Source organism: Rattus norvegicus, chromosome 10, assembly GCF_021556685.1.
Source record: "Rattus norvegicus strain SHRSP/BbbUtx chromosome 10, alternate assembly SHRSP_T2T, whole genome shotgun sequence".
Lineage (NCBI taxonomy): Eukaryota > Metazoa > Chordata > Mammalia > Rodentia > Muridae > Rattus > Rattus norvegicus.
Genome location: NC_141543.1, coordinates 112528192 through 112553402, shown reverse-complemented (window position 1 = coordinate 112553402; position 25211 = coordinate 112528192). Strand labels below are relative to the sequence as shown.

The window sequence follows — 25211 nt, the reverse complement described above, 5'->3', positions numbered from 1 at the left end:
CACAGAATGTATTCTCCAGGGCTCCTGCCTGGGTACAGGTCTGTCCTCCCTGAGGATAAGAGGTGAAGGATAACCACAGCTCCAAGGGATTGGGGATGGCACAGGCTAGTCATGCAGAGATGGAGTTCATTGATGTCCCCACAGGGAGGACCTCAAAAGTCACTGCCCTTCCACTATATCCTGGAATCCTTTATGAAACTGCTTCATAACGACCATGCAGGAATTCCCTTGGCTTCAGGAACAGTCCCATATAAGCCCATTGTCTTAGTTACTGTTCTATGGCTACGAAGAGACCATGACCAAAGCAACTCTTATAAAAGAAAGCAGTTAACTGGAGGCTTACTGCTTCAGAGGCTTAGTCTACTATCATCATGGCAGTGAGCATAGTTCTGGATAGCTGACAGCTACATTCTGATCCACAGACAGACGGAGAGACAGCCCAGCATGGCTTTTGAAACCTCAAAGCCCACCCTAGTGACACACTTCTCCTGCAAGGCCACACCTCCTAATCCTTGCAATCTTCTCAAATAGTTCCACTCCTTGTTGACTGAGCATTTGAATATGTAAGCCACCACACCCGTATATCAGCTCCCAGGATATACTTCTTTTGCTTTTCTCTGGGATAATTGACTTGCAGGACCTGGTCTATTATTTTTCTCCCTCTCCCTGATAGTACTTTACCTTCAAGCAATACCAATCTTTTCAGAAAGCTGAAGATTTCCCAGTCACAGCACATCCTCACTAACTGGCCCAATGACTCTTCTGGTCCTGTGTCTCTTGTCTCTTCTTAAGCACCCAGATAATTCCAGTAATTTCAGTCTGAAGAGCCAGCATCTCTATTCTGAGTCCTGGATTTTCTTTTTACTGAAGCCGTTAGGCCTCATTTGAAACTGGCAGAGAATCAGCACCTGCATTGCCTGATGTGGAGTCAGAGAGCCGTGGCATTTAAGTGTGGTGGCCTCTTTCTGCCTCTGGCAGCCTTGGTCCTGAAGTAATTATGTATGTGGTATTTGTCAAATATTTTCTAATTTCTATTACTCCTACATTTATTAGCTGGCACTTTGCTGTAAAACAATCTTTCCTTATAATTTTTCCATTAATTAATTTATTCACCTTACATCTCGGTTGCAGCTCCTCTTCTCCTTCCTCTCTCCCCTGTTAAGGCCTAGGTAACTATTGCCTGTCCAGCAGCCGTTTTGTGATGTTAGCAGTATAAGGAAACTTTCTCATGCTCTAGCTGATCGCATTTTCTGTTATGGTCTATGCTTTGGTGTTCTTGGGAACAAATAGAGTTAAAACTGCTTTGTATGGTTAGCCACAAGAAGCCTGGACCCGAACCACCCAGCAGCCTTCCTGCACCTGTGCCTGAGCTTTTGTAGTTTCTTGTCTTCTTAAGCTGCCCCTGGGATAGACCTCAACATAAGAGAGCCACCCGCACTGATGTAAGAAGCCATTTGGAGTAAAACTCTCATTTTGAGTAGGGGTCGAATAAAGTTTAAGTTCCCAAGACTTACCTGGGAATTGACATCCTACTTGGCAGAAAAAGAGACGTGTAAATGGGTAACTGACAGCCTGGTTGGCAAGCCAAGTTGCCACAATTGACTACCCCAACCAATGGGAGCAGGATAAGTGTACAAGAAGCACGTGCTCCTAAGGAGATTCCCTGTCCCTCAGCTCTGATTGGTGAAATAACTTGGCACAGATGCTTTTGGATTTCAAGGCTTAAAAGCTCTGTAGGATCCTGGTTTCAGGTCACAGGTAACTCTTAAGTCTGGTCTGTGGCCCTGATCAATCAGTCCTGGCGCAAATGCTCAATAAACTATCCCTTTCTGACTAAGATTGATGTTTGAGTGGTTTGTGAGGTGACTCCTGGACCCCAGCACCCCCCGACCCCCAACACTCTAGAAGTCTGAAGCAGAAGTAGAGGCAGAAAGATCTCTGTGAGTTCCAGGCCAGTGTGGTCTACATAGAGAGTTTGTCTCAGAAAAACAAAAAGAAAAACAAAGACTGAATTCTCTTTAAACTAGCCATCCTGTCTTTGTTGCCAGGCGGTGGTGGAGCACATTTTTTTTTTTTTTTAGTATAGAATAGAATTTATCTGGGGACATGGAAAGGGGAGTTGAGAAGGGAGTAGAGGCAGAGAAAAAGAGGGGACAGAGAAGGATGGGGGGCAGACTAGGGACACACGTGGAGAGCAAGGGGGAGGGTAAGGGGAGAGAGGGAGAAAGGGGTCAGGGAGAGAGAAGTGGCAGAGTGGTGGAGCACATTTTTAATTGCAGCACTCAGAAGGCAGAGAGAGGCAGATCTCTGAGTTCGAGGCTAGCCTGGTCTGCAGAGTGAGTTCCAGGATAGCAAGGGCTACACAGAGTAACTCCCTTCCTCTCCCCCTCCAAAAAAGAAAACAAGTGCCCTACAGGCTTGCCTGCTTATGGCTTGATCTTCTGGAGGCATTTTCTCAATTGAGGTTCCCTCTTCTCACATGACTATAGCTTGTGTCAAATTGACATAAAATTAACTGGCATAGGGAGGAGTGATTGACTCATTTTACACAACCATAGATGTCACAAGGAAAGACAAGACAAGAACTAGAGTCAGGAGCTGAAGCAGGGGCCATGGAGGGCACTCACTGTTCACTGGCCTGCTTGCTCTTCATGGTTTGCCCAGTTTGTTTTCTTATCCCACCTGCCCAGGGTGGTACCATCCACACTGGGCTAGACCCTCACACATTAACCAAGAAACTGCCTCACAGCCTTGCTTACAGGCAGTCTCGAGCAGTCTGATGGAGGCATTCTTTTCAACTGACATTCCTTTTCCCAAATAACTCCAAGCTCGTGCCAGGCTAACAAAAAGCTAAGCAGGACATCCTGTAGCACACACAACATGGCTTCAGAATGGCAGCTCATTTTCCTATGAAAAACAGGCCTATTATAACTGTCAGGTATATTGCTTATGTGCAGTTTTTACATTTACTTAGAATGTAGAACCAAAATATTATTTTTCAAAGTCTGTGTGTGATACCCATTTTTAATGGCATTAGGCTTTCTCGTTTTTATTTTACTCTGAATGCTTATTACTAAGTTTTGTGGGTTTGGGGGCATGTGAAACATTGTATGTATCTAATAGTCCACATGGACCTAGCTCTTAAGTGTGAGATTGTATGACTTCTCTTCCATTTTGTTTCTCAATTACTTGTGTGACCCAGGGAGTGTAGTAAGATAGTGGAGATCCATTTAAAAATTGTAACCGTAACTTTTATTCTCAGTTTACTGCTTCAGTCTGCTCACCTAAGCTTAGTCCTGGAAGCTTCCAGCCTCTATACAATCTTATCTAGGCCTAGAATGTTTTTAGTCTCTGAGACTTGCTACTAAATAAACTTACTCCTTCCCAGTTGTTTCTTCAGTCTAGGTGTCTGGTTGAGTTCAGCTATTATGACTCAAGCTTCTCCCCCAGCTGACTGATTTGATCTGGCCTCTCTCTCTTGGCCTTTCCTGAATTGCCTCATATCAACTTTGGCAATCTGTTCTGGCTTCTCCTCACTCTCTGGCTTATACACACACACACACACACACACACACACACACACACACACACACACACACACACACACCCTCTCCCTCTCTTCCTGCAACTTGCTAACTTGTGTCCGTAAAACTGTCCCAGTAAAGCTCCTCTCATTCTCCCTTGTGAGAGTTGGGCATATCCTATCCTGTCAAATCTTTCTTTGATTTGTCACTTTTTCTGTCACTCAGTTTGACATAATTTTCAAACATGGGCTCTTCCTTCTACAAACTAATTACCTTCATTTGGGATTAAAGGGTGTGCTAAGGGTGTGCTAAAGGCTGAGCCACGCCACAACCAGAAACAGGGTTTTTCAGTAAATAACACGATCTCAGGGTTCAAATATCCAGCAACAAAAGAAAATGGTTGTAGCTGTGGCTCTGGCAGTTAATGATGAATATGAAAAAACTTGGAACCTCATAGGTTTGAATTTTGTCTCCTGTGAGCATTTAAAGGGTAGACTCCCTGAGCTTAGTTCAAGTCCTTCAAATGTTTGTGAGTAAAGGTCGTTGGGTAGTGTGGTGATTAACATTGTTCATCAATTAAAGTCCCTAGAATCATTTATGAGCATATCTGGGCATATCTGAGAGACTTTCCCAATTAAGGTAATTGAAGTGGAAAGACCCACCCTCACTGGAGGGAGCACCGTTCCATAGACCGATGTCTCAGCTGAAGAAGAAAGAGAGCTAAAAGCTAACTGAGCAGCAGGGATGATCTCTTTTTGCTTTTTAAGTGTGGGTGTGACGCGGTGACATGGTGACAAGGTGACATGGTGACATGGTGACCAGCTGCTTTGTGTTCCTGCTGTACTGCCTGCCTGTGCTGCCAAACTGTGAGCCAAAACAAGGAAGCCTCCCCTCCCTCCCCTCCCTCCCCTTCCCCCTCCCTCCCTCCCTCCCTCCCAGCCATGACAGGATGACAGTGTCCCCCCATCCAGAGTAGATAGTGTTCTTCTGCACCGGACACGCAGCTTTTCTTATTGTTAACAGAGAGAACCAAGTACACCCGAGCTGCAGTTCTTCACAGGAAGGAAACCAAAGGAAACAGCCACTGTGGAAGGCTGTCCAGTTCTGGTGCCCAGACAGCTTGTCCTCAGTTCTGTTCTTATGCTTTTACAACTTATCCTTTTGTCTAAACTGTAGCGTCTACTACTGCATATTAATACTTTTCAATTAATTATCAACCAGATTTTTATTAATTGTCTCATATTTGTAGACAGTTGAATGAAGGGTTGTCAATCCTGTGGCTCACCTGTTGAGCAGAAAGCACACAGTGCTTTTCATAGGTTTCTGCTGCATATCCCTGAACAGCAACTGTAGGGGGCCTGCTGGGGAGTTAGGCACATGGTGGACACGGCAAGGACCCCTGCTGGGCCTGTGGGAAGGCTCTTTCCCTTTCAGATAGACTTTCCTTAGGTGACTTCAGGGCTTGGTTTTGAATTGCTCCCTCAGTGGCGTTCAGCCACCCGAGATTGGTTAATTCCGATAACGAACGAGACTCTGGCATGCTAACTAGTTACTCTTCCCCCGAGCGGTCGGCGTCCCCCAACTTCTTAGAGGGACAAGTGGCGTTCAGCCACCCGAGATTGAATTGCTCCCTCTTAAGGGTGGTGTCAACTATTAAGAGGGCCCTGCTCCCAGCTCTGGTACTCTCTGGCTCTGTTGTAACTTCGTGAAGTCCCAGCGTCTTTTATCACCTGGAGAGGCTGATTGCCTTTCCATATCAACCTTTTGCTGTGTGTTGCTCTCCCACTGACCAGATCCTGTGCTCAGGAGCGGCTTCTGCAGGCCTGATTGCACGCACCCTTGCTACACACTGTGTTGGGCCTTGTGAGCTCTCGAACTGAGTTCATGAGCTGCTGCATGTGCTACCATATTGTTTGTGACATCTTAATTCAGAGTCACACCCCCCGCATGATGGATGCGGGACTGGGGGCTCACTTCGTTCTGTGCCATACTGAGCATGTCTTACAGATGATGCCTCTCCTATCTGGAAGTCTGATTGGCCCGTAAGCCCCATGGGAAATCATGTCTTTCAGGAAGAATCGTTCCATCTTCCCAAATCCAGAGGTTTCTAAGGCTCTCTAGACTTCACAGGTACACTGACAACACCCCATTAGATTTTCAAAAAGAAAGAGCCTAGTGTTCCATTTGTTCATTTCTGAAACAGGCCTCAGCACTTAGCCTAGGCTTTAAAATCAAGCCTGTGATCCCCCTGCCTCAGCCATCAAAAGCTAGAGTTTCAGGAAAGTGCCATCTCACCTGGCAAGTTTAATGTTTTAAAAATAAGAGAGGAGAGAGAGAGAGAGAGAGAGAGAGAGAGAGAGAGAGAGAGAGAGAGAGAGCGAGCGCGAGCAAATTGATGTGCTCCCCTGGTCAATGCTGCTCTGTTGGCAGACAGTCTCCTAGACACCATGCACACTGCAGTGGCCTACCTTCCTCCAGAGGCTTCTCCTGTAGCTCCCCAAGACTATGTGTTGAATGATTAGGGTTCCAGTGCTCTAGGTGGAGCAGCCCCTCAGTTAGGCTTCATAAAGGAACCCCGTAGCCATGGGGAATGCTAGTTACCTTCCTCACTGCTCTGACAAGAGCTGTTTAGGAAGGAGGGTCTCCTGGCTCACAGAGAGCATAGACTGTCATGGCAGGAGTGTGAGGCCACCAAGATACAGGCATCGGGGATGAAGCAATGAAGAGTCAGGCCTGTTAGTGAGATGACCAGACCGTTGCGTAGGATGCAGGAACTGAACAGAGCTGTAGGGTGGATGCCAGGCAGACAGGTAGGCAGGCGGCAGGCGTCTCCTGAACTCAAGTGAAGGGTGGCTGTGTGGCAGTTCTGAGAAGCCAGGCGGCCGTGACCGGTTGTGAAGCTAGAGCTTATGCCAGGTGAGCAGCAGGATAAACAAAGCTGACCCAGATTGTAACCTGCTCCTAGGAACTCCATCTCAGCACACTCAAGGAGCTCTGAGATCTCCAGTGATTGGCACTGGTGGGCCAGCCTCTTCTGGATGCAGCTAGGGGGACCCTTGCTCCAAATTTCGTTCTTGGCAGCACTCAGATTCGCTATGCCACTGTGCTCTCCTCCTGTGCCCGAGAATCAGTGACTGCACAGCCAGTGTTTTGTTTCTGTCTCTATATAGCCCTTGCTTGGTCCCTAATGGGTTGAGGACCCTGACCAGCTTTGAGAAGCTTTGTCAGGCTTGTCCCCTACATGCTGATAGAAGCCTCTCTGTGGGAGACCAGCAGGGCAGGGCTAGGGTTGTAAGTTGCTGTGTGCCTTGAGGCCCCTACCAAATACCGCCTGGTCCATAGACCTTCCAGGCCCTCGGTGATTCAGTGCTTACAGGACACACACAGAGCTGTGCTCACTGTTGGATGGAAAACCCCTTCTTTCCTGTGAAATACACTCTTGGTTTTTTTAGTCCAGGTGATGTATAATGATTTGGACTGTAATTCTAAATTTTATTCATTTATTTTTATGTCTCTATGCATGTTCTTGTGGAAGTTTTATGTGTACCATGTGTTTGAAGGAACCTGTAGACATCAGAGAAAGGCATCAGAGCCCCTGAAACTGGACTTACAAATGCGTGTGAGCTGCCATGTGGGTGCTGGTAAAGGAATTGGGTCCTCTACAAGGACAGCAAGTACTCTTAACCATGGAGCCATCTCTCCACCCTGACTGTGACTAGTTCTTCTTATCAATAATTTCATGAGTTAAATTTTCTGTAAGTAGTATTGCCTATATAAAGAGCAGCTATTGGCTTAGCAACTCCGGAGTTGATGTAAACGCATAACACAGCACACCATAATACACGTGAGCTCATCCATGTTATACCATATACACCATGCTGTAATATACTCACAAACATCCACAGCACCACACACTCATACATGTACACCACGGTACAACACACGCACATACACACTACACGGCACAACACACACACACACACTACACGGTACAATACACACTACACACACGTACACACCCCCCATACACACATCATGTCTTTCTCCATGCACACATACAGCACAGCACAAGAGCAACCCCTGTTTTTGAGTTTTATGTCTGTGATGGCCTACTCATTGTTGATTTGAGTAGAGGTGAGGTAACCTATATTACCTTCACTCTGGGCTATCTCAGGGTGATGGCCATGATTATTTTTACCTCTCTGTAAATATACTATACATAAGACTAGTGAGTTGAAGTGATCCAGGACAGTGTGTTTTTCTTTCTAAAGAATACCCATTTACAGAGTCATACTGCCGCCTTCTTTGGGGTGACAGTGATACAAAACTGTTACTGCCAGAAGCCTCCATGTGCCCTGGAAAAGACTGTTGGGCGGTTGGGGATTTAGCTCAGTGGTAGAGCGCTTGCCTAGCAAGTGCAAGGCCCTGTCCCCAGCTCCGAAAAAAAAAATGAAAAAAAAAAAAAAAAAGACTGTTGGAAGATGGTGACATTAGAGAAGAGTTCTCATGGCTCCCCTCTTGACTCCCCTCATGGCTCTCCTCATGGCTCCCCTCGTGGCTCCCCTCGTGGTTCCCCTCGTGGTTCCCCTCATGGCTCCCCTCGTGGCTCCCCTCGTGGCTCCCCTCGTGGCTCCCCTCGCTTACATTACACTTGGCTCTTGTGCCTAGGTGATGGTGCCCAGCATTGTTGACCTTATGTCCTTCCCTGTGGGTATCCTTGGGCTGACTATAAATAAAGCCAGGAGCCTGGCTACAAGCTAAATGGCTCTGTATACAGAAAAGAATCCCTTTTATGTAGAGTACTGGCTGCAAGGCCTCACTAGAACCAGTAATAGTCTGTAGTGTGCCTTGATAAGAAACAGTCTCTTCGGGGTTGGGGATTTAGCTCAGCGGTAGAGCACTTGCCTAGCAAGCGCAAGGCCCTGAGTTTGGTCCCCAGCTCCAAAAAAAAGAAAAGAAAAGAAAAGAAAAAAAAAAGAAACAGTCTCTGCTAATGTGCTTGTGGCCCCTGCAGTTCCAGCCCTGTAGGCCCATTCTTCAATCCTCCAGTAAGTTGCTTTGAAAGACTTGTTAGCTATTTGGCAACGTAGTTTTATAATGTTGGATCTAATGTTTTTAAAAATTAAGACTTTAGCCAGACACAGTGGCACATAGCTATTACCCTCCCTATTCAGGAGGTTAAAACTGTATTGGGAGTTCAAGGTCAGCCTGGGCAACTTAGTAATATTCCATCTCAAAAACCGCTGGACTTGTATCTTGTTTTTTAAATTTGCTTTTTAACCAAGCAATGGTGGCATAGATCTTTAATACCAGCATGTAGGAGGCAGAGGCAGACAGATCTCTGTGAGTTCAAGGCCAACGTGGTCTATAGAGAGAGTTCCAGAACAGCCAAGGCAAGACAGAAGAAACCCTGCCTCAAAACCCAAAAATAAATAAATAAGTAAATTTATTTTATTTTATTATTATTATTATTATTTTTTTTGGTTCTTTTTTTCGGAGCTGGGGACCGAACCCAGGGCCTTGCGCTTCCTAGGTAAGCGCTCTACCACTGAGCCAAATCCCCAGCCCCATAAATTTATTTTTATGAGTTAGAGTTCCTAATGTGTGCCACTTGTTTCTTCTTTGCTGCAGCTGTCACCATGCTGCCGCCATGCTCAGAGCGGGAACTGAGTGAGCTTTTGGCACAAAAGGAGGAGGAATGGCGAGCCCTACAGGCCCACCGTGCACAGCTGCAGGAGGCAGCTCTACAGGCTACTCAGAACCGCCTGGAGGAGGCACAAGGGAAGCTGAGGCGCCTACAGGAGGACTTTGTTTACAACCTTCAGGTGCTGGAAGAGAGGGATCGTGAGCTGGAGCGCTATGACATTGAATTCACCCAGGCCCGCAGACGGGAGGAGGCCCAACAAGCAGAGGCCAGTGAGCTCAAGATAGAGGTGGCCAAGCTGAAACAGGAACTCACCAGAGAGGCCAGGCACATGGAGGAGCTGCGGCATCAGCATAAGCTAATGCTGCAGGAGCACCGCTTGGAGCTGGAGCGTGTCCACAGGTGCATTATCCTTACCGATTATTGTGTATGACGCCCAGTGGTGAGGTGCATGTGCCACCAGGTGCTCAGTAGTACAGGATGCTCAGTGGAACTGTGAGTGAGTGAGATGTGTGCTCTACAGGATGCTCAGTGGAACTATGAGTGAGTGAGATGTGTGCTCTACAGGATGCTCAGTGGAACTGTGAGTGAGTGAGATGTGTGCTCTACAGGATGCTCAGTGGAACTGTGAACTTTTCCTTAGGTCTCAGCCCAAGATGTTTTGGTTTTGTTTTCGTTGTTTTGTTTTTTTATATAAGATCTCACTGGCTGCCCTGGAACTTACTTTGTAGAGCAGACTGACCACAAATTCAGAGAACCTCCTATCTCTGCCTCCTGAAATGCTGGAACTGAAGACATGCGCCATTATTCCAGCATGACAGATGCTATCTGCTGACATTGCTGACATTCTTAGCTTTAAAGTTTGATGGAAGCTGCTGGTCTGCTGTTTTAGCAATACATTCCACAAGTTTCACCTAACATGGCAGAGATGTTGTGTCAGACACGGAGGTCTTTAGTACATGTTCTGCAGCGCCTGTGACCCAGTCAGGAAGTGCTGTTCAACCACTGTCTGGAGGATTCTCAGCACGGATGTCAGCTCACACTTCGTTGTTTGATGTACTTATATATAGCTGTAGGGTTGTTGTAGCTGTCCTCAGACACACCAAAATAGGGCATCAAGTCTCATTACAGATGGTTGTGAGTCACCATGTGGTTGCTGGGATTTGAACTCAGGAACTGGAAGAACAGTCAGTGCTCTTAACCACCGAGCCATCTCTCCAGCCCTGTTTCTCTATCTTTTATTTTTAGTTTATTTTCGCTCCATTGTCATATGATGTCTAATGTTTGTGTTAAGTTCACCAGTTCTCTCCTTTGCCATATCCATCATAACTAGAATGTGAGACTTTTGTTTAGGTTATTTACTTTTTAAATCTTTTAATTGTTGTTGTTTTGAGACAAGGCCTCACTATGTAGACCAGGCTGGCCTTGAACTCACAGAGATCTGCCTGCCTCTGCCTCTGCCTCTGCCTCTGCCTCTGCCTCTGCCTCTGCCTCTGCCTCTGCCTCTGCCTCTGCCTCTGCCTCTGCCTCTGCCTCAGCCTCAGCCTCAGCCTCAGCCTCAGCCTCAGCCTCAGCCTCCCAAGTGCAAGGATCCTGATTAAAGGGGATAGTGACCTGTGTTTCCCTTGGTTTTTCTAAATATTGGCATCTTTCAATGATTAACCCTTCTATCTCCTGACTAACCTGGAATTCACTATGTAGACCAGGTTGGCCTTGAACATAGCGATCAGCCTGTCTCTGCCTCCTAGGTGCTGGGATAAAGGTGTGTGCCACCATGCTGGCCCTTTTCCTCATTCTATGTTGTGTTTTCTTCTGCACAGTTGGTCCCTTTGTTTAGGGGGGCAGGCGGGTTCAGGTGAAGCAGAAGTCCTACTTCTTGGAGTTGCATGCACTCCTGCAAAAGCCACATACTGGCTCCATGGGTGAGGTACACCCTGCAGTGTGTACAATCAATGACCATTCAGTATGGCTCTCTGAACACCCTGTCTGCTTACCACAGTGACAAGAACAGCGAACTCAACCACCAGCGGGAGCAGTATGAGAACCTGAAGTGGAAATTGGAGAGAAAACTGAAGGAACTTGATGGTGAGCTTGCTCTGCAGAGACAGGTAGAGCATCCCTAGGGTTGGTTCTTAGGGGCATACCTTGCCAACTAGTTTGGAATGTAGATGATGAGGGGTTCATTGAATATGCTCTCCTGGGAGAAGGGAATCCTGGGGCTGATTTATGCTGTAGGGCTTTGTTGGATGCTGTGAGAACTCACTGCCAATTCGTTCTTTTCTCATGCAGATGCATAGATATGCAGAAGCACAGTTATTAGTGAACTGACCTTTAAGGTCTTGGAGGCCACCCCATTATCTACCATGTAGGCTGCAGAACCTGGAACTTGGTTGTATCTGAACCCAAAGGCCCTAGAAACTGGAGCCCCACCCTGTAGGGCGGGAGAGATGAGGTCAGGACTCAAGCAGAGGGCAAAGGAGTGTTCTCTGGTCTTCATCAGACTGGCAGACAATGCCTGCACCAGGAAGATGGGTCTTTTTACACTGATTCCTGGTTGGGAAACTTGTTCATAGACAGACCCAGAAATAATCACTTACCAACTAGCTGGGAAGCCTTTGGGCTAGTAAAGTTGACCCATAAGGCTAACCATTACAAATCTACCCCTTGTCAACCTAGTCCCATTACACATCTCCCCATTGCTCTAAGCAATTTGACCTCAAAGTAAAGACATTAGAAGTTTGTCCTCCCACTGAACCTGAGACAACAGTTCTGAATATATTTTCTCAAGTATGGAAGGAAGCATTTGTTTGTTTTTAAGATAAAGTCTTGTAGCCAGCCAGTAGTAGTCCTTGCCTTTAATCCCAGTACTGGAAAGGCAAAGGCAGGAAGATTTCTGTAAACTTGAGGCCAGAGCTACAGAGTGAGTTCTAGGATCTCGATTTTGCCTTAACCTTCCAAGTGCCTACACTGCCTTGTCCAGGTAAAGTTTTAATGAATGCTCACTCTTCTGGTTTTTTTTCTTTCTTTTTTTTTTTTTTTTCGGAGCTGGGGACCGAACCCAGGGCCTTGCGCTTCCTAGGTAAGCACTGTACCACTGAGCTAAATCCCCAGCCCTGAATGCTCACTCTTCTGATGTCCATAACATTAGTACTTTAATGCAGATTTGGTAATAGTCAATCAATATTATGTTATATGGCAAAAGAGTAGAAGAAAGAAAACAAACAGTTGTCCTGCATGTGTATATATGTACACACATATTCTTAAGAAAATAGGAAAGAAACAGTTGGGCGGTCACGTGGCATCTGTTATAGCACTCATGGAGATTGCAGCTGTTGAGACCCTCTAGGCTACATGATGAAACTTGTCAGAAAAACAAAGAAAGTTGAGTGTGCAGGCCTGGGCTGGATATGTGTGTGGCTCTGGCGGGAGAGATCATGTCCTTTGAAGCAGAGGTTGTGGAGTCTGTAACTGAAGTGGCAGAAGACATGGTAACAGCAACAACCACTTTTCAGAGGCAATGGAAGAGGAGATTGGACAAGAGCATAGCCACAACAGAGGCCACGACCAAAGACGTACACTGTGTATTTTTATTTCAAATGTGTTATATTAGTTTGTTTGTGTGTATATGGGGGGAGGGCAAACTTACACATGCTGTAGCATGCTTGTGAAGGTCAGAGGACACCCTGTAGAAATCAGTTCTCACTGTCTACCATTTTGGGTTCCAGGGAATTGAACTCAGGTCATTAAGCTGGGTGAGAGAGTCATCTCTGTAGCCAGAGCATTGTGTCCATGTTTGAAGAGTTCCTTCAATCTCCGTGGGGATGAGTTTGTAAAGGTACCATAGAAGACAATAAGATACCTTTTTTTTCTTTTTAAATTTTATATGTATCGGTGTTTTGGAATGTATGTGCATGCCCACAGAAGTCAGAAAAGGGCATCAGGCCTTCAACTGTCATTGCAGACGGTTGTGAACCATCATGTGGATGCAGGATCTCTGGAAGAGCAGCCAGTGCTCTGACCCACTGAACAGCCTCTGCGCTAAAGGTGCCTTATTTCAATCTTCTGTTTATTTAGGAACTGAAGGACAAATTGGAAAAGTAGATGAAACATTTGAACAACTCAGATATTTTATTTCCAGTTAAATTGTTAGAAATCTTAAAGACAGTGTACTTTAAAAATGACATATAGACACCTAAAGGTTATATTGACCCTAAAAGTTGCTGCCACACATCCTCCAGGTGAGAAAGGTCTTGCTAGAAGCAGTGACAGGTGAGGTCAAGGAAGAGGAGCTGAAAGTAGTGAGTTTAGAGGACAGAGAGGAAGTGATGTCACAACTAACACACTTCCGCCTTAGCTGTGGGATGGAAAGAGGAAGTGATGTCACAACTGACATACTTCCGCCTTGGCTATGGGATGGAGAGAAGAAGTGATGCCCCAACAAACACGTCTGCTTTGGCTCTGGGATGGGCTTCTTCCATGATTGGAAACTTGTGTCATTCTGACAGTGGAACTGAAATGTCAGTCTCATGTAAAAACAACAGTAGATTTTGCTCTAAAAGCATGAACAAACTTGGTATTTTATACAGAGCCTGACAGTCTGTTAATGCTTAATAAATCGACATGAATTTTCATTAGAAGTATATTTGAATTTTTAAAATAAAATGTTGTGTTCCTTTATTTTAAAAAGAATGAAAGTGGGCTGGAGAGATGGCTCAGCGGTTAAGAGTACTGACTTCTCTTCCAGAGGTCCTGAGTTCAACTCCCAGCAACCACAGGGTGGCTCATGACCATCTGTAATGGAATCCGATGCCCTCTTCTGGTGTATGTGAAGACAGCTACAGTGTAACTCATACATAGAATAAAATAAATTAAAAAAAAAAAAAGAATGAAAGTAAATACTTATATTCCACCATGTCTGGGCCCACTGGACATAGTCACAGAACATAGTAATACTAGGTGTCTCAGGGATCTTTCTGACCCCCACTGTGGCATAATCAGCCAGTATGTCCTGGGAGTCTGGGCCATTCACCTCAGTCAACACTGTAGTTCCTTTCCTCACCTAATGACCTAGGGGCTGGAGGGCCCCAAAGTGGTGACAGTGCCTGAGTGGAGCCATTGCAGTGCTTGAAGAATTTCCCACTCTGGAATCAAGACTTGTAGCTCACACAGCAGAGCATAGCACTCTGGGAACAGGAGGCAAATGTTTTACTAGAAGTAATGATGAGCAATGCCATTCTTATTACTACCTCTCAATTCCTGGACCCATGAGTTGTCGCCATGGCAGAAATGACCATTTATAGAATTCCAATCCAGAGCTTATTCATCCTTTTAGACCTTATTTCAGCTCAGCAATTAATGCCACCTAGCTGGTACTGTCAATTAATCTTCAAAAGTCCATTTCACTGGTCATTCAAGCCAGCTGCTCATGATGGGGAAGCCATGGTAAGACTCATGAATCTTACAACCACGAGCCCACTGAGTTCTGCTTCAACTGTGAAGCGAGTCCTTGGTCAGAAGTAATGTCAACAATGGTGGAATACCATCCCTGTGGATGAGGCATTCTGTGGTCCATAAACTGTAGTATTGGTAGAAGCATTACATGTAGGGAAAGTAAGTTCATACTCAGAATAAATAAATATCTGTTCTAATAAGGGTACAGTGGTGTCCCCTCCATGATGTCCCCTCCATGATGGCATGGACCGTGGTGTCCCCTCCATGTTGGCATGGAATGTTAATCAGTCTGCTGCCAGGTCTCTGGCTTGTCATCCCGGGAACAATGCCACAGTAGAGCTCTAGTTCTAGTCGCAGTACTCAGATGGATCTGCAGCACGAGAATCAGTGAAGAGTTGCATATTTGCCCTTTTTTTCTTCCAAACAAAGTGAGTTCACTGCCCAAAGTCCCTCAGGGAAGGATTACTGTCCCTCGGGAGTGTTCTAGGGAGAACCTGTATATTGCAGCTGCACACCCTCAGGTGGTGCCTGAGAATCACAGTGCAGCTAAGCCTTATCTTCCTCTGTGAACTGCTTATAGGAGCTCCCTGTGGGGCCACAGATGCAGGCTAGAGTGAGGGCCATTGCCGTTTAACTCACTGTACTCTGTAGATACCATTTTTCCTTGATGGTGTATTGCAGTAAATGTCAAACTGTAGCTTAGCATGAGCTGGAGTCTCATGGTAAATTGGTGGCCGATAGCCAAGTGTTTGAGTTTATACCAAGACCCAGTGGCCGGCCAAGAGTTTCCTGACAAAAAGGAAAAAGGGAGCCTGGCCTAGTGGTGCACACCTTTAATCCAATCGAGGCAGGGGGATCTCTGAGTCCTACAGAGTCTCTGTGAGTTGCCCAGCCAGGGCAACATGAGACCCTCACACGCACACACACATAAAAACCAAGATGTGGGTAGAGGGGCTTGGGGATTTAGTTCAATGGTAGAGCATTTGCCATGCCCTGGGTTTGGTCTTCAGCTCTGGGAGAGGAAAAAAAATGATAAAATAACAAAAGCCAAACCATTGAGGCATGGTGGCACAGGCCTTTAATCTGATCTCTTGGGAGGCAGAGGCAGCAGACAGATGTTTGATTTTGAGGCCAGCCTGGTCTACATAGTGAGTTCCAGGGCAGCCAGAGGTACACAATGAGATGCCATCTCTAAAAAACCAAACTAACCATCTAAACAAACAAAAACCAAGCAAAACAAAACAAACAAACAGAAAAGGAGAGGGTTCGTCCTTTTATTTTTCCCCAGTGTTGGGGGTGAAATCCAGAACTTCGCACATCCTAAGCAATTGAGTTGCATCCCCAGCCTAGAGACCTGGTTATCTGTGGATGATGTTGAAGCTTCTGCCACCTCAGGCACCATGGAGTCGTGTCATATGACCCAAGTGACAAAGCATAGCAGCCTTGTCCTTGACCTACTAGAGAGCTCTCTCGCATCTTAGGTCCCATTCATACTGCCAGGCATAGTGGCTCTCACCTTTAATCCCAGCACTCAGGAGGCAGACACAGGGGGATCTCAGTTCCAGGATAGCCAGGTCTACAGCAAGACCCTACCTCAAAAAACAAGTGGAGAGGGGAGAAAAGGCAAACACTTGACGCCTTTTTGAAGGTAGCCATGTTCCCCACTTTATTAGTAACCCAGGTAGTGTTTGGGACTGCTCAGTGGCATCCAAGTAAGGTGTGCGTTGCCTCCAAAGTCTGAAGAGGCCCGTCGTCGGGTCTCCTGCTTTTTGGCTGTGGCAGGTGCCAGACCAGGAACTTGGATTCTAGAGATAGGGGCCGCTGCATTTTAGTCAGGTTCTACGTCCCAACCACTGACATGCAAGTCTGTCACCACTAAGTTCACGGTGTCCTCTGCCATCTTCACTGCCATCAGTGTGAGACTCATTCTGGTTATTGACCTGAGAGGCCTTGGAAGAGAGAACCTTGACTGAGAATTGCTTTTATTGCTAACTGATTGCTAATTGATGTAGAAGGGCCCCAGCTCACTGTGGGCAGTGCCAACCCTCGACAGGTGATCCTGGGCTGCAGAAGAAAGAACAGTCCAGGGGGAGCAAGCCAACAAGCAGCATTTCTCCATGGCCTCTGCTTCTCTTCCTGCATTGGCTTCTCTTGATGATGGGCTATAACCTCTTACTGAGTGAACCCTTCTTTCCCCACGTTGTTTTTGATGGAGCAATTTATCACAGTAACAGAATCAAGCAGAACAGTGTAACAGACCAGTGCCGTGTCCTCATGTGGAAAGGTCAATATCCCTGTGAGCTAAACTGCAGAATGGGGTCTGGGGCCAATAGAAGCCTCAGGTAGGACAGTACAGATACATTTCAGCCTTGGCAGCCAAAAGCAGGCCTACTACTACTGGGCCTTATGGGCAAAGGAACAGACATCTATCAGGTCAGTAGCTGTACCAAGCATAAGAATATGTACTTCTAGGGGCTGGAGAGATGGCTCACCAGTTAAGGGCACTGGCTGCTCTTCCAGAGGACCTGGGTTCAATTCCCAGCACCCACATGGCAGCTCACAATTATCTGTTACTCTAGTTCCAGAGGATCTGACACACTGAGAAGAGCAGTTCTCAAGATGGAACCTCTTATAAACCTGCTCTAGGCCTGCATGTCCTAGCATACGTAGACCCATGCTCCCACCCCTGTGACTTTTGAGGGAGTCACCTAGCCTGGTGGCTGGGATCCAGGTTAAACTTCCTCTCTCCTTATAAGGTCAAGTTCAGCTAGCACTTGGGACTCCTCCCTATGCAAATAAGGCATCTCCAGTACCCTGGCCCTGGCCAGTGACCTCACTCATCCCATAGCCCTTTCTCACCGCCAAAGGTTCAAATAAATAGCCTTTGTTCCCCTAATTAAATGAGCTTCTCAATGAAGCCCACCTCCCAAGAACTCTTTCTCTCTCCTGCTCACCCTGCCTGTCACCCGAGGTCTCTGTCACCCCTGCTGTTCCTATCTAGCTTTACCTGTCAGGGCACCTACCTGGGTCTGACGTTGTTTAATCAACCAACAACAGGTTTGACTTCCAAAACAGACAGGAGTCTTGCCCATTGAGCCAGATCCTGGAAATATGTAGTCAAGAAAAGATTAATTATACCAGATATGGTGGTTCAAGGTAGCAAGTAATCTTAATACCTGGAAGGCAGAGGCAGGAGAATCACCATGAGTTTAAGGATAACTTGGCCTACAAAATGAGAACCTGTCGGGGCTGGGGATTTAGCTCAGTGGTAGAGCGCTTACCTAGGAAGCGCAAGGCCCTGGGTTCGGTCCCCAGCTCCGAAAAAAAAGAACCAAAAAAAAAAAAAAAATGAGAACCTGTCTAAAAAGTTAGCAACAACCACCAAAAACAACTCAGCAACTAAGAAACGACTCCCCTGCGGTGGCGCCACAGTCGCCAAAGGAGTCTCAAGAGAGTCTTTAGCTGGAAAAGGCTGCTGAGAGGTTGGTTTGCTCAGACTCAGTGGAATGCACTTGGGTGTCCAAGGGAACTTTGGCTCCGTCATTCAGGCGGCATCCCCATCTCTGGACTCAAGAAACCTTGACATGCTACTATGCCAGCTCTGCTGCAGGAGGCTAGGGAGAGGTCTCCCCCCATAGAGGCTGGAATAGCCAGCCCGAGGCGGCCCAGGGCAGTCTGCCTAGAGCAGCCTGATGTGGCTTGGAGCAGTGTTGGCCTTCTGGGTGGTGGTCAGGAGAGAGTTGTGTAAACGCAGTATTCCTCAAGGCCCTGCCTTCTGTTGTTGGGCCAGAGTCTCACGTGTCGGTCACCTTTGTAAATAGAGTGGATTCATGAAATAATGATTTTTCTCTTATAAATTTAAACAAGCTGACGGCTAGTAACTGACTGGTCTGCTTAACCTCACCACGTACTGTGAACCAGAGAAACCCTTTTTCCTGTTGGTCGTCACAGGTTCACAAGACGCTGGAGGAGATTTACTCACTCCTTTCAGAAGTGTTTCTGAACGTATGCTACAGGCTGGTAGCTCTTCAGGCCCGGGGTTGCGCACGGATACCTGTCATGCCTGTCATGCTTGCCCTCACCGAGCGGAGAACACCTTGGGACAGTTCACTACCTGTGGACGTGATGAAACAGGAGTGGGTGTGGTTGGACTCAAGTACGGTGAGAGGGCGAGAAGGTCCATAGACATTGGTGGGGGCGCAGAAGAGAGTTCAGCAGGAGGAAGACAAGAACCCACCTATGTGCTCAGGGATACCTAGAAGCTAGAGTTCGAGTTCAGAGGAGGAATGTCCTCGGTGGAGCTGGGCTTTCAGGGCCTTACAGACTCTGGCACCATGGGAAACTGTTGAGTGTTTGTGTAGAGCAGTGACCTACGTGACTGAGGGCCAGACGTGGGAGAAGTAGCCAGCAGGCAGGCTGATGGGGCATGCTTGGGTAGCAGGCCCCTGCAGATAAAAGCATGCCAACTCTTGGTATGCCTAGAAGGGGAGCCAGTGGGGACTTCTAACCCTAACCCTGACCCTGAGCCCTGATGGGTCTGACGGGAGAGGTGGGTGTCATAAATGCTTCTGGTTGGTTTGAGCACAGAGGCTGGCTGCCACTTGTTGAGACAAAGAACACGCACAAGGAAACACAGTGACGGATTGTTGTGTGAGGTCCCCTGGTTTATCCAAGACCTCTAGACAGGAACCTGGAGCTGTCACTAAATCCCGATGCAGGTCCCCAGAACCTTGACAACAAAAGCACAGTAGAGACAGGACCAGAAGGTGGCAGCACAGGCTTGATGTTGTATAGAACTCTGCTCTCTGGTGGCCACAACCTGCAGAACTTACTCTGTGGATTTTGTTCAGAAAAAACCAAACCAAAACAAAACAAAACAAAAAAAACAAAAAAAAAAAAAACAATGTTTCAAGATTCTGTGTGTTTGTTGTTGTTGTTTGGTTATTTGGTTGTTTGGTTTTGAGTCTTTTGAGGCAGATTCCTAACATGTAGCCAAGGCTGCCTAGAACTTGAGGGGATCTTCTCTATCTTTGCCTACCAGGTTCTTTCTCCGTTTACAGGTAGTTCCACCAACTCACCACCCTCCTTTCTTTTCCCCTCCCTCCCTCCCTCCCTTCCTCCCCCCCTCTCTCCCTCCCTCCCTTCTTTCCTTCCTTCCTTCCTTCGTTTCTATGCTTGGAATAGAACCCAGGGTACCACACATGACAGGCAAGCATTTTGCCATGATTTTATAATTATAATAATGACTTTAATATTCTGATTCCAGTAAGGGTCAGTCGTGTGACTACATATTTCACATTTACCTCTCAAGGGACTGAAAGGGGAAACATAACTTCTAGTTGTGCCTTTTGCAGTTTCCTGAGTCAGAAAGTGAGACCTGCTGCTGCAGTGCTCACACAGTGCACCTGTTTGTCTGGTAGGGGTGGGGGCAACTCCCTCAGAGCTACATCTGTGCTCCCTCAGCCTGTCCTTCAGGGCTGGAGTCTGGTGGTGGGCAGCACAGGGCCGGGCCCAGGACTAGAGGGGCTCCCATGAGTCCCTGAGCACTCAGTCTTCCCCAGGGGCTCTTGCTCTATGCTGATCAAAAATGAGACAAAGGTACCTGACCCCAGTAATAAAGAAATTAGGCTTTTTGGTTCACTGGTAGCTGGAGAATCCAAACACTTTTATCAGCCAGTGACCCCATAGAGGGCCTCATCATGTCAGAAATGAAAAGGAAGTGTGTAGAAGGGAATGTATGCTATCCTGACAGCAATGCTAACTGAACTGCAAGAATTATACCAGCCATTCCTCAGAGAGAGGCTTCTTTTTTTTTCTTTTTCTTTTTCTTTTTCTTTTTTTCGGAGCTGGGGACCGAACCCAGGGCCTTGCGTTTGCTAGGCAAGCGCTCTACCGCTGAGCTAAATCCCCAACCCCCAGAGAGAGGCTTCTTAAAGTGGTTTCATTTATGACCCCATTTTGCCTGAGAATTTTTGTTGTTGTTTCTTTGGTTGGTTGGTTTGTTTTGTTTGTTTTTCAAGACAGGATTTCTCTGTGTAGCCCTGGCTGTCCTGGAACTTACTCTGTAAATCAGGCTGGCCTTGAACTCAGAGATCCGCCTGCATCTGCCTCCTTAGTGCTTAGATTGACGGTATATATTGATATAGATACATAGATCTTGAAGAATGTTATAGGAAAATATAGTTAAACAGTTTTGTATGTAGAACAGAAAACTTTGTGTGTACAGATGTTGTAATTCATTATGAGCAGTGGTCTCACACCTGAGCTGAGATGTTTGCAGCGGCTGCTCTCCTCTCTTGACTCTTATTCCAGGAACTGCTGCAAGAATTTGAATCTGAAGCTCAGAGAAGGGAGCATGAGTTCCAACTGAGAGCTGATGACTTGAGCAACACTGTCTTGACCCACGAGCTCAAGGTAACTGGCTGGGCAGGGTTTTTGAAGTGTTTCCAGTTTTCAAGTTCACTGTTGCCAGCTTTAATTACCCTGTACTACAGAACACCATGCTGTTCTTTAGTTAGTTAGTTAGTTTTTTTTTTTTTTGTTTTGTTTTTTTTTGAGACAGGGTTTCTCTGTGTAGTCCTGTCTATCCTGGAGCTAGATCTGTAGACCAGGCTGGCCTCGAACTCAGAGATCTGCCTCGAACTCAGAGATCTGCCTGCCTCTGCCAAGTGCTGGGACCACACCAGGTTTTGCACTGTTCCTTTTTGTTTGTTTGTTTGTTTGTTTGTTTGTTTAATATTGGGAGATGCTTTTCTCTCTTTATTTTGCACATATCTGGTATCCGGTACTGGGGGTTGAACTCGAGACCTTGTGCATGCTAGACAAGTGCTCTGCCACTGAGTCCTAACCAGCTCAGCTAGAAGCCATACTGTTCCTTTTACCCATTTACTCTCCTGGAACTTTTCAATCTCCCTCAGGTAAAGCTGCTAAACAAAGAGCTTCAGGCTTTAAAAGAAGCTGGAGCACAGGCAACAGAGAGTCTGCAGAAGGCAGAATCAGAGCACATTGAATTAGAGAGGAAGCTACAGGATCATGCCCGGGAGCTACAGGATCTGGAGGCCATGAAGGATGCTCGGTGCGTGGGTTCTGCTCTCAAGGCATTGTGGCCATAAGGACTAGACCCTGGTGGCGCTGCCTTCCTGGCTTCTTCCAGTTCTATTCTTTGGTCTCTTATGTAACTGCTCTTCTTTACTGACACAGTTTCTGTTTAGGATAAAGGACTTGGAGAAGAAGCTTCACTCTGTACAGCTGGCCAAGAAGAAAGCTGAGGAGACTTTCAGGAGGAAGTGCGTATTTCTGCCTGGGTAGTGCCTCTGGAAAAGAGTCTGGATCATACTCTCTGGAGACAAGAGCCCTGTGACGGGGTAGCCTGAGCTGGGATACCACTTTGGTTAACTCCATGCTCTACTTCCTTAGAAAGGGTTAGGCATCCAGTGTCTCAAAGCTTAAAATGTTTGAAGGGCCAAGACTCCAGTCCAGTTCATTGATAAAACACAAACTAAAAATGTCTAAAACTCTGGATTTAGTCTACAGTGTCTAAAACAGGCTTTAAAATATAACCTTAGTTAAATTTTAACTTTTATGGGTAAATGAGATGGCTCTGTGGATAAAATCACTTGTCAACATGGTGGGTGACCTGAGTTCCATCCCTGGAACCCACGTGGTAAAAGGAGAGAACTGGCTCCATACACACACCCCACACTAGATAAATACATATTTTAAAATTTAGCATTAACATTTAAAACTTGAATGTTCTACTCACTAGTTTATAAGTTGTAGACTATTAGCCCCAAGCTTTGCCATGCTGACACAGTCACCTGGTTGGCCACACCCCTTACTCTCAGATGCAGACTCTCTTGAGTTCTCTTTTTCCTGTTGATATACCCTGTACTCAGTGTGGGTTGGGACCCAGCCAACAGGAACAGGCACAACACCCAGGAAATAAATAGTATGTTGGCTCAAGGCGGAACTTCAGCAATGCAATTAAAGCGTTGTTCATCTTCCCGGTACAGCAGGGTTCAGTAGGTGCTGGAACAGCATAGTCAACAAGGAATGGGGTTGGGGATGCCAGCTAGACGCTCAGCTGTGGGCTCAACTCCCAGGGCAAGTCATTTACTTTCTCCTCCAAAGGAAATGGCAACTGTAGCTACCACACACCACACACTTAGGCTTCCCAGCCACACTGGGGAGAAAGAAGGGGAACAAATTGTCCCTGTGTTGTCTCATGCCACAGTTAGGCAGTACAGACAAACCGATATACTAGGAGAGCACTCAGGAATCTGCCCATCTAGGAGGCAGGTGTTTTCCCTGGGCTGGCAAGCTTAGTTGTCTCCTAGGAGTGCTTTGTGAACCTGCTTTGGTGTCTGTGTGTGAGCTTGGGGGAGCCACCAAGAGCCTGGCATTTAAGAAGATCTGCTAACATGGGAAGAGCAAGCATACCCACAAGTTACTCCTGCAGAGTCTTGCCATCTTGTCAGGGACAACTGTAGAGTAAGAAATGATGACAAACACTTTGGAAGGTTCCAGAGTGCTGAGTGAGCCATTGTGGAACCCTTCCCTGTGTTTCAGACATGAAGAGCTTGACCGTCAAGCCAGGGAGAAAGACACAGTGCTAGCAGCAGTGAAGGGTGCCCATGCAGAGCAGCTGCAGACGCTGGATGCCAAGGTCCTGGAGCTTCAGTTCCGATGTGAAACGCTGGAGGGACAACTGCGAAGGGCTGAGTGGAGGCAAGCTGAGGACAGCAAGGAGAGGAATTCCCTTACTGACAAGTGAGCTGCTGCCTCCGGCCTGCCCAGCCCAGCCCAGCCCAACAGCCTTGTGTGCCTGTGCCCAAAGCAGCTATGGGCCATTTTAGAAGGGAATTTTGCATTGCAGTGGATAGGAGGGACTTTAGGGGCTTTCTGCCCACCCCACCCCCACTACCATTTTTAGTAATGTTTTCTTTTTATTTTCTCTCACCCCACCCCCAAGAGCTGAGGACCAAACCAGAGCCTTGCACTTGCTAGGCAGGTACTCTACCACTGAGCTAAATCCTCAACCCCATTGTTTTCTTTTTAATCATATAGTTTTTATATTTACTATTGCTTGTGATAAAGTATATATAACCAAGTTGACCTATTATCTTCAGTTTTTGTTTTTCTGAGACAAGGTCTCATTTATGCAAACCTGGCTGGAACTTGCTCTATGACCTTGAATTTATAATCTGTGCCTCTTCCTTCCAAGTATTGGGACTGCAGGCATATGTCACTATAGCTGTCCCCCACAACTTATCTTCCTGCTTCCAGCCTCCCAAGTGCTGTTGGGGTTATAGGTGTGCAGCACCATACCTGTCCAAGCTAGCCACTTAATCTTTTCAGTGTAAAGTTCATTGGCATCAGGATTTGACAGAAGCAGTTCCAACTGCCGTCCGTCAGCAGTGCTGTTCCCACTCAGCTCTAGCTGCCACTCCTTCCCCTAGTCTCCCAGCAGCCTCCAGTCTGCGTTGTTCGTGAATCTGCTAACTCTAGGAACAGACACTAATTGGAATCTTATGGCACTTGCCCTTATGTCTGGCCTGTCACAGAGGCTCAAGTTCTCAAGGGTCATCCACATTTATAGGGTGGCATTCTCTTTTTATTTTATTTATTATGTAAGTACACTGTAGCTGTCTTCAGATACACCAGAAGAGGGCATCAGATCTCTTTACAGATGGTTGTGAGCCACCATGTGGTTGCTGGGAATTGAACTCATGACCTCTGGAAGAGCAGTCGGGTGCTCTTAACCGCTGAGCCATCTCTCCAGCCCCGGCATTCTCTTTTAAATTGTGACAAAATTTAACAAAATATACATCAAATATCAAAATATACATCTCCAGAAGCCATGGGACCCTATTGACCAGCCAGCTTCTCATAATCACTGAGCCATAGGTCCCAGTGAGAGACCTTCTCTCAAGCAGATGGACGGCTGCTGGGGACCATCACCCAGGGCTGACCTCCGACCTGTGCACAAGCACCCACACATTCGTATCTGCGTGTCCTCATTCACACTCCTGTACATGCATACACACAAAAGTGCTGTATGCAGGTTAACTATTTTAGTCATCTGAGCTATGGAGGGCAGGGGTTTATTAAGTCAAACTTTATGTCTTATATCCCCGCGTGGACAGCCACGGCCTTTTATCTGCTCTGTACATGTGGGTGTTTCCACCTTGGCTCTTAGGAATAGTGCTGTTGGAAGTGCAGATGTGCAGACTTCCTTTATAGACTGTGCTTTTAATTCTCTTGTGGCTCTGAGCAGAGGTGGAAGTTCAGGACCGTACAGCTTTGGTTGTAACTTTTTTTTTTTTGAGACAAGGCCTCCCTATGAAGCCTGAGCAAAGCCTGCACTAGCTTAGAAGCCTCTGTTCTCCCACCTCAGCCTACCCAGTGCTGGAATTACAACTGTGCTCCAGTACACTGACTCCTTCCCAATATTTAGTTCAAGCCAGAGTGTTTGGGCAACCTGTTTCGCTTGTGCCTCACATCAGGAACTGTGGGTGCTGGGTGTGTAGCACTAAGCTCCATCCTGATAAGGAAATATACAGGGACATAGTGTTCAACAGGAATATTAAAAT

The 25211-nt window shown here is 46.7% G+C and overlaps 1 protein-coding gene across 27 annotated transcripts in view; it reads left to right on the top strand.

The window, feature by feature from the left end:
* The window catches only part of Ccdc57 (coiled-coil domain containing 57), a 103479-nt gene that overhangs the window by 1149 nt on the left and 77119 nt on the right, over positions 1 to 25211 (top strand). For 6 of the 27 annotated variants that reach the window (XR_015631071.1, XR_015631066.1, XR_015631067.1 and 3 more), the window contains 6 exon segments: positions 9156 to 9570; positions 11168 to 11276; positions 20932 to 21033; positions 21537 to 21694; positions 21831 to 21905; positions 23188 to 23388. Coding sequence is in view for 18 of the 27 variants with exons in the window: in NM_001447368.1 (NP_001434297.1) it covers positions 9164 to 9570; positions 11168 to 11276; positions 20932 to 21033; positions 21537 to 21694; positions 21831 to 21905; positions 23188 to 23388 (1052 nt within the window). In the remaining 9 variants the exon portion in view is untranslated. 27 annotated transcript variants of the gene reach the window in all.